Source organism: Octopus bimaculoides, chromosome 17 (genome assembly GCF_001194135.2).
Source record: "Octopus bimaculoides isolate UCB-OBI-ISO-001 chromosome 17, ASM119413v2, whole genome shotgun sequence".
NCBI classification, from domain to species: Eukaryota; Metazoa; Mollusca; class Cephalopoda; order Octopoda; family Octopodidae; genus Octopus; species Octopus bimaculoides.
Window position 1 is genome coordinate 7,139,241 of NC_068997.1, and position 9,396 is coordinate 7,148,636.

The 9,396-nt window shown below is 37.6% G+C and overlaps 1 protein-coding gene across 3 annotated transcripts in view; it reads right to left on the bottom strand.

Annotated features, from left to right (window-relative positions):
* The window catches only part of LOC106872482 (chromodomain-helicase-DNA-binding protein 8), a 99,063-nt gene that overhangs the window by 57,648 nt on the left and 32,019 nt on the right, over positions 1 to 9,396 (bottom strand). For all 3 annotated transcript variants that reach the window (XM_052974037.1, XM_052974038.1, XM_052974036.1), the window contains exons 11-17: positions 8,645 to 8,833; positions 7,503 to 7,554; positions 5,553 to 5,732; positions 3,837 to 3,998; positions 3,120 to 3,200; positions 1,869 to 2,025; positions 559 to 766 (exon numbers count right to left, since the gene is read on the bottom strand). In XM_052974037.1, the coding sequence (XP_052829997.1) occupies positions 559 to 766; positions 1,869 to 2,025; positions 3,120 to 3,200; positions 3,837 to 3,998; positions 5,553 to 5,732; positions 7,503 to 7,554; positions 8,645 to 8,833 (1,029 nt within the window). The remainder of the gene's footprint in view (positions 1 to 558; positions 767 to 1,868; positions 2,026 to 3,119; positions 3,201 to 3,836; positions 3,999 to 5,552; positions 5,733 to 7,502; positions 7,555 to 8,644; positions 8,834 to 9,396) is intronic.

Below are 9,396 nucleotides of genomic sequence, written 5' to 3' on the forward strand. Positions count from 1 at the left end.
TGTATGTGTATATATATATATGTATGTGTATATATACATACGTACATATATATATATATACATACATACATACATATATATATATATATACATACATACATACATACATACATACACATAGCCACTGGCACTCGTAAACTTCATTATTTCTATAAGACATCAAAAACTGGTCTTACTTTATGAACAAGCAAGTAAGAGATGTTCTAAGATGCAAATTTTGAATTTAGCTTTAGTTATCAACTTCAACCCGATTGTAATTGAGGTTGCTAATAAAATTTCTGGATAATTTTTGGCGTTGAACAATTGATATTCTTTTCTCTGTTGGGTTCCATGTCAATTTTCTGCCACACTAATGTCTAATTTGATAATTTTCCAGTCTCAAAAAAAGTAGGAGGAGGAAGAAGAGGGAAGAGTGGAGTAGTTTGTTATTGATCAGATCTGTTAATCTATGGCCACAATCTAATGACTGGAACCAGCAAAAGAGGAATAAAAGAAGATAAAGACAGGGCAAAGCTTGACAAGCATTTGGTAAATGAAGCAGATTTGAGAAGAACTCACCGTTTGTTGACCAAGTAATCTTCCAGTATGTCCAATACTCTGATCATCTGAGAAAATATCAAGACCTTGTGATTACCTTGCTGGAGTTTAGGTAATAATTTGTCCAGCAAAACAAGTTTTCCAGAAGATTGCACCATAGCATTAAACATTGATTCATATGTTAAGGGACCTTTGTTTTTTACTTCATCCAAAATTTGATCTTCAGCCCCTGAAAAAATAATATTTCAATATAGATTTCATAATAATGAACCATCTTATGATCAGCATCAAAAAACATAAGAGATTAACTGACAATTTGTATATAAAAAGGTAAAAAGCAAGAATGTCCCAAAAATCTTAAAATAAAAACATGAAAAACTTTCACTAGAATTTTAAAAATTGATTTGATTTTTGACACTTTATATAGGTATGTATGCATGAGTTAATGTCTGTCTGTATGTTTTATTACCCATCTGGTTCATGCCCTGATTTAATTCCAATTTTCAAAGGAATATTTTTGCCTTTTCTATTTCTTTAATCACAAGGCAAATTGTTTGCCGTTTTTATCAGTATGTGCACTAGCATTTCTTGGACATATTTTTTTACTGACAATTCTGGTTTACTGCACATATCCATATGAATATATATGTGCATTTAAATGTGTTAATGTGAATATGTGTATATATGTGTGTGTTTTTTTTTTTCTAAGTTGTGATACAAGATAAATAGGACTGTTTAGTTCTCTTGCAGCAGGACAGTCTATCCAGTCCCAATGACACAATAAAATGGATTCAGTTCATGGCAAAGTGACAGGAAGAGTACCCAGAGCCAGAAACTATACCAAAAAATGTTATACAAGCTCCACATCACAGGCCAACCATCTAAGAATTCCTAAAGAGAATAGGCTGAAGACAGAAGGAACTCTTTAGTTCTTCGACATGAGCCAACCTGTTTAGTGCCAGTGGAATAATAATTTGCATCCAGTGCAACAGAAAAGACACTAACATGGATGGTGCTGTTTTCCTGAATAAAGACACACACACACACATATATATACAAACAATTACAGTAACATTCGTCCTAAACCAGGACTGCCATGTTATGTTGGCAAACAATCTTTACTCCAAAGTACTGTTGCTGAATATCTCTTGTTGTGAGATTTACAAATAGTAATTTTCTAGTCATTGTTTTCAATTTACTGGCAAAAGTAAAAAAAAAAAAAAAGAAAGAAAAAAAAGAGGGATGAATAGGGAAGGGGGTGGGGTGGAGAAAAGAATGGGTGAAACTTAATGTGTGGAAAAGTAGTCAAAGATGGAATAGTTTTAACTGACCTTTGACAAGATAAGGATGGTTGCAACATTTTCTCAACTCCATCATAGTGTTCATCAGATTAGGCATATTTGCATTTGATGAACCTTTGCTTAGAAATTCAAAGTTGTTCTCCAGAATGGCCCGATAGTACTTCTTTTGGATGTTGGTTAACTCCACCTGTTATACAACAGAAAAGACACTAACATGGATGGTTCTGTTTTCTTGAATAACACACACACACACACACACACACATATATATATACAGACAATTACATTTTCACATACATACAGACAATTACAGAAACACGCACACACCGACAGAAACAACTGTAAACACAAGCACATTAAATGAATAGCCATACTTGTATGGTATAATCTTGACAAACAGACAAACCAGAGTTATTAATCTAATATCAACAAATATGCTGGGTGGACAGGAACTACTCCTTGTGCAGATAAAAGGCCAGAAGCTTGCATTTTTTACAATCATGTGTCCCAATACAACTCTCTCTCTCCAAAACCATTCTTTAAGTTACAATTGAGGGAGGACAAAAGAGAGGCAGACAAAGAAAATCCTGGTTTGACAACATCAAAGACTGGGTAGATCACAACACATGAACCTGCTATGCATGACAGAGAACAGAGATGAGTGGTGACAGCTGACTATTAAAGCGTCTAGAGTAGCATCCTTACAACTGGCTGCATTAGTTAATGGATCTTGATAATGGTAATTAACTAATATATATATATATATATATATATTCAATCAAACTGTCTAACACATGTCAGCATGGAAAACGAATGTTAAATGATGATGATGGTGATTATATATATAATCATCATTTGATGATGAGATATATATATAAATAATCACCACCATCATCATTTAACGTCTGTTTTCCATGCTGACATGGGTTAGACAGTGACTGAAAACTGGTAAGCTGGGGAGCTGCCCCAGGTTCCAATCTGATTTAGGGCTGGATACCCTTCCTAATGCCAGCCACTCCAAGAATGTAGTGGATACTTTTTACATAACACCAGCATTTGTCAGGTTTTCTCAAGCATGGTATATCGCTCAACATTCGAAAGGGTGCTTTTTATGTGCCAGTTATGCAACACTGGCATCAGCCACAACTATGATTTCACTTGGCTTGACAGATCTCCTCAAGCCCAGCATATTGCCAAAGGTCTCAGTTACTTGTCATCACCTCTGTGAGGCCCAACGTTCAAAGATCATGCTTCACCACCGCCTCATTCTTATTTACTTACCTCTACAATGGTTTCTTCCTTCGGAGCCAAATTCTTCTCCACATCTTCCTTCAGACGTCTCAACATCATGGGTTTCAACAGCTGCAAAAGACAAGTGCATGGCTTCGTTTAGCAATTCCATGTGGCTTTACACAAACAGACAACCTGTACACCACTGGAGAGTGTGTTTTAACAGCTGGATGTTCACTCTTGGAATTTGCTCATTCTTCAAGGAGATTCTTGTTGGCTGAAGGGATTTAATAGGTTATATGGTCACAGTGGCATACGTGAATCAACAGACCCGTCCAACTTCAAAGTGAGACAATATTACTAAACCTGGCACTCCAAGGTAATGGGGCCATATTCTCTGTGAAATACTATTTGTAGAAGGAAAGAAGGAAAGGCTCATGACCCGGTGGTGGAGAAGGAAGCAGAGGAGGAGGAGGAGGAATCAGAGGAGGAGGAGGAGGAATCAGAGGAGGAGGAAGCAGAGAAGGGGAGGAATCAGAGGAGGAGGAAGCAGAGAAGGGGAGGAAGCTGAGAAGGGGAAGAAGCAAAGGAGGAGAAGCAGGGGAGAAGGGGAGAAAGTGGAGGAGAGGAAGAGGAGGCAAAGGAGGGGGAAGCAGAGGATGATGAGGGAGAGGAAGCAGAGGATGAGGAGGGGAGGAGGAAGCATAGAAGGAGGAGGAGCCAGCCCCATAGCATTATAAACTTTAATATAAACAAAAAAAGATGTACCTCTTTCAATCGGTCAACTTGTTCTTCTGTCTTAAGATCACCAAAATCTTTCATAAAAGACGTATAGGAATCAAATTTCCTTGGGTTTAGGAAATTAAGGAGGCTGAACAGTTCTTCAGTGTTGTTTTGTAAGGGTGTTCCAGTCAATAGAACAATTTGTTCCTGCAAAACAAAAATAGAAAAGTACAATATATTAAAGAAATAGTTTCTGAAATTGTTCAGGAAAACTCACTGTAGGAATATGAGAGATAAATTTTGTTTTAGAGATCAAACCCTGCCATGGTAAACTTTGCTTTTCATCCTTCCAAGGGACAGTAAAAATAAGCATCTGTAAAGTACTGAGGATCAACTTAACAGACCATTCCCTTCCTCCAGAATCTCTGGCTATGTACTTATGTAACTAATTATTATCGTTAATTAGTTGGAGAAGTACTTAGTCTGAAGTGAAAGGGAATGACTTTTGACCTTTCATAGTTCCTCTCAAATTATTGAAGTGAATGCATTTCATGTTCAGTTTGAACTTCAACAGGAAAGGGAAAGTTTGAGCAATAGGTCAAAATAGATGAGTGAGAAGAGGAGAGACAGAGGAATGCACTGGGTGGACCTGAGTGGAGGTGATGATATTCAGCTTGCAAATTCAGAAGAGAGGCCCTTGTAGTTGTGTGTGTGAGTGTGAGAGTGAGAGAGAGAAAAGAATTCTGTATGGGAATCATTATCAATCTAAGATGTGTGTTTAGCAGCCTAGAGATGAGAACAAAACTCAACGTTGAACTTGTGGAGGGTCAGCAAGTGATGTGGTCTTAAGTATTTTAAAGTCTTAGTATTTGGTTGTAAGTTCCTCAGAGATTCAGAAATCTAGCATTTACAGTGGTTTTGAAGGTTTTGGTTATGTTTTGTTCATGAATAGGTAGAAATAATCAAAAGACTTTTTTTTTTTTTTTTTTCAGGCCAAATATGGGGCAGTATTCCTTATCTTGCTAAATTGCCCAGCATTGGTGGCAGCAATGTAATTGATGTACAAAATTGATGATAATACGATTAAGATTATTCACCATCATCATTTAATGTCCACTTTCCATGTTGGCATGGGTTGGACGGTTTGACAAGACAGGAGGTTGCACCAGGCTCCAATCTGATCTGGCAAGGTTTCTATAGTTGGATGCCCTTCCTAACGCCAACCACTCCAAGAGTGCAGTGGGTGTTTTTTATGTGCCACTGGCATGGGAGCCAGTCAGGCGGCACTGGCATCGACCCACGCATGAATGGTGCTTAATGCATGCCCGTAGCATGGGAGCCAGTCAGGCAGCACTGACATCGGCCACAACTATAATCTCCATTTTGATTTCAATTTGATTGTGATTTTGATTTTATTGTTGTTATTGTTATTATTATTATTATTAAATACATGTAACAACAACAAAAGGAGAGTAAGAAGAAAGACTGAGACAGTGCACCTCATCCTTTATTACATAATGTATTGCAGTTCTGCCACACTTGTCTTGATTATTTATTCCACGGATGTTGATAAAAAAAAAAGTACCAGTAATATACTGCTATTAGTAACCTCCTTTCCTTTATCAAATTATCATCTTAAAAAATTTAATGAAAAGGAATTTTTCAAAAGAAAATTTTTAACAATTAAAATTAAGAAAATATCTTAAAGTCACTCAGCAAAATTTCCTTTCCCTCCTTGGTTTGGTGATTCTCTGAACTTACCACTTCAAACTGTTTCAAACCTTCCAAGAGTCTGCAATTACGGTTCTTCAAGCGATGAGCTTCATCAATTATTAGACACCTCCACTCAATGGCTGTAAGAATCTCACAGTCTGTAATAACCATTTCATAAGTCGTGATCAAAGCATGGAATTTGTAGATTCCTGGAATCCGGTTGCCTTGCTGTAGGAGAGAATATAACATTGAAAGAAGTTAAAAGTACAAAATTTCATGTAGTTACATTAGTGTGTGTGTGTGTGTGTGTGTGTGTATACCTCTATGCATGTCAAATTTAAAACGGATTCAAGATTCCCCAGTGCATACATCAAATAAATATTTATTTATTGATTTATTTATTGCACATAAGAAAAATTCATCCTTTTGATCTGCTTTATTATTTACTTTCTTCATTATCAAATTATTATAAGGATGATCAATTAATAATATCAAATATTTTGATAATTTATGTATGGTTTCAGGTAATTTGTAGCCTTCATCTACAGTACGTTTTACTGTCATCATCATCATTGTTTAACAAACGTTTTCCATGCTGGCATGGGTTGGACGGTTTGACTGAGGTCTGGAAAGCCAGCAGCTGCACCAGGCTCCAATTTGATCTGGCAATGTTTCTACAACTGGATGCCTTTCCTGATGCCAACCATTCCGAGAGTACAGTGGGTGTTTTTTACGTGCCACCAGCACAGGAGCCAGTCAGGTGGCCCTGGCATTGATCAAGTTCAGATGGTGCATTTTACGTGCCACCAGCATGGGAGCCAGTCAGGGGGTAGTATTATTATTATTATTGTACTCAGCAGCATGGAAAGAAATGATTTTGTTCCAGCTTTGGAGCCAGTCATCATATCTACAGCACCCAAATTCCATAAAGCGAGCAGCTAGACAACCACCAGGTACTGTCATCACTGAAATGCTGGAAGTAATTGGCAAGGTGGATTATATGCTAGTCACTTGTATAGTCCATCAAGTCATTCAAGAAAGTGCCATAGCCTCTGACCGGCGCAGCAGGACAATCATCAACTGTCGTAGGAGCAAAGAACTACAAAGGCTCAAAACTGATGGATCAAGTTATGGAAGTTTCTGAAAGAATAACAACACAACTGATTAGGAATAAAATTAGCTTAGATGAGCTACAGCTCAGAAGAACTGGTACTACAATGCCTTCCTCCTTCTGAGACAACTCCAGAAGTACTTAGCTAGGAGCATGCTGTTGTAGAAGACATTTATAAACCTGGAGAAGGTACTTGACAGTGTTCCATGCTCGATAATCTGGTGGTCACTAAGGAAATCAGGGGTAAAATGAAAAGCTTGTGAGGACCATGAAGGTCATAAACAGCAATGAAGTCGACAAGGAATACAGAGAGAAGTTTGGTCCGATGTTAGGTCCAGCAGGACTTAGTCCTCAGCACCCTTCTGTTCTTTATGGTCCTCAAATTAATGACAGAGGAGTTTAAGACCACCTAACCAAGGAAATTCCAATACACTACTGACAAAGCTCTTATAATTGCCTGTGTATGTAGGAGATTTAGCAAAGAAATTTCAGGTATTTCAGAATGGGGAAACCTCAAAGTAAACCTAAAAGAAGAGGTTTAGCAAGCAAGAAAGAAGACAGGATGTTGCTAGCAAAAAGGAAATGACTTGGTCTGATGTAAAGAAATGGAACCAAGTAGAAATTTCCTAGACAGGAAGGCCAATGGAGAAGAGAGTGGGGAGGCTATAAATGATTCCATCGACCCCAGTGGTGAACTCATATTGATTTTATTGAACCCCAGAAGAATGAAATGCAGAACCAACTTCAGTTGGATTTGATCTCAGAGTGTGAAAGGATGTCGAAATTTAATGAATAAATAATTGCACAGCTCAATAGCATAGGATTTGTTTTGTACTTTGTAATGGAGAGAGAGAGAGAGAGAGAGAGAGAGAGAGAGGTGAACTCACATCGTCTTTATAATACATTTCATACTCCTGAATCATGTGTCTGCTGGTGTTGCTGAAAGAAGAAAAGGTTTTGGGAGAAAATGGAAAAAAGAAAGAGAAACTCTACAACAACATACAGGTACAGGTGTGACTGAAAGAGAGAGAGTGGGAAGAGAAATAAGGGGATTCCTCACATAAAGACATTCTCTTCTATCTTAGTTACATTCTCATCTAGGATGATGCCTTTATAGGAATAGTAAATCGTTCCTCACACTTGGCTACCACCATATTTTCTCAAACCTGATAAAATAAAGATAATCCTGGCAGAATTTGAATTCAAAATTTGATGACCGAGAGGAATTTTTGTCTACCACACATGACACTGTCAGTAATACTAGACTGATTTAAGAGACGAGAGAAGCTGTGACATTGATGCAGTTCTTCGTGAAACAGTCAAATGATTTGCTTTGTACAGATAAGGAACATCCAGTGAAATATAAGAAAACAAAACCTAACATGGACTGAAACAATATTGTCACTGATTCAAAGGCGGTGAGCTGACAGAAACGTTAGCACGTGGGGCGAAATGCTTAGCAGTATTTAATCTGTCTTTACGTTCTGAGTTCAAATTCCACCAAGGTTGACTTTGCCTTTCATCCTTTCAGGGTCAATAAATTAAGCACCAGTTGCATATTGGGGTTGATCTAATCGACTGGACCCCCAACTTCCCAAAAGGAGTTGCACCTAGCTAGAGTAGAAAATAATATTGCCACTGTTTCAGGTTTCATGAAAAAGTCAATCTCAAAACAAGGTTTCAATTCTCAGTGCTAACCATTTCTCTTTACTTTACTTATATTGTCTATCATCATCATCATCATCATTTTTGCATCTCCTTCATGTAGCATGGTTACACAAGACTTCTTTAGGCAGTAATTTATGTCCTTCCTGTTGCCAAGTAAGGAACTGATTTCATTAGCCTTTTGCACGATGACTCTCAAAAGCCAGTGATTAAGTAGTGACATCATTTTATGCTTTAAGTGTGTAAACAAATGTGAACACACAAGAAAGGGAACAGATAAATAAAAAGAAAGAGAGAGAGAGAGAGAGAGAGAAGTGAGCTGTAAAAACGAATGAAAGAGTTGCAGGAGGTGGTTTGTACTTACGATCCATGATAGAGAATAGCATTCATTTCTGTCCAAGTCTCAAACTCTCTTTGCCAGTTACATATGGTTGACAGTGGTGCAATTATCAAAAATGGTCCAGGAATACCATAGAGATCAATTTCATTGAGAAATGTGATACTTTGGATTGTTTTACCTAAACCCATCTCATCAGCTAAGATGCAGTTTTGCCTGTCAGTGGAGAAGAGAGAGAGAGAGAGAGAGAGAGAGAGAGAGAGACATATTAGAGAGGCTGAACTCATCAACAACAAGTCATAATGTTGGATTTTGAATTAAATGTTGTTCTTAGGTTTATTCTATATCAGATAAATAGCATTGTTGCTTATAGGATTCCAACAGGCCAATCAGTGGATCAGTGCATTTGCAATGGCAATTAACAAAGGATTATCTCAAGAACTCAGGAAGAACAAATATCACAAAATGTATTTTCATTTAAGAGTCAAATGTTTAAATTTTTTTGTCAAAACAAACACACACACACACACACACACACACACAGACGTTACAAAACAGACTCTCTACAACTTGGGAGAGAGACTAGTACAACAAGATAAATTCATTCCAATGCACTAATCCAGCTCATCAATCATCTCGCCAACATTCATCGAAGAAATATGTATATATTATAGGCGCAGGAGTGGCTGTGTGGAAAGTAGCTTGCTTACCAACCACATGGTTCTAGGTTCAGTCCCACTGCGTGGCACCTTGGGCAAGCGTCTTCTACTATAGCCTCG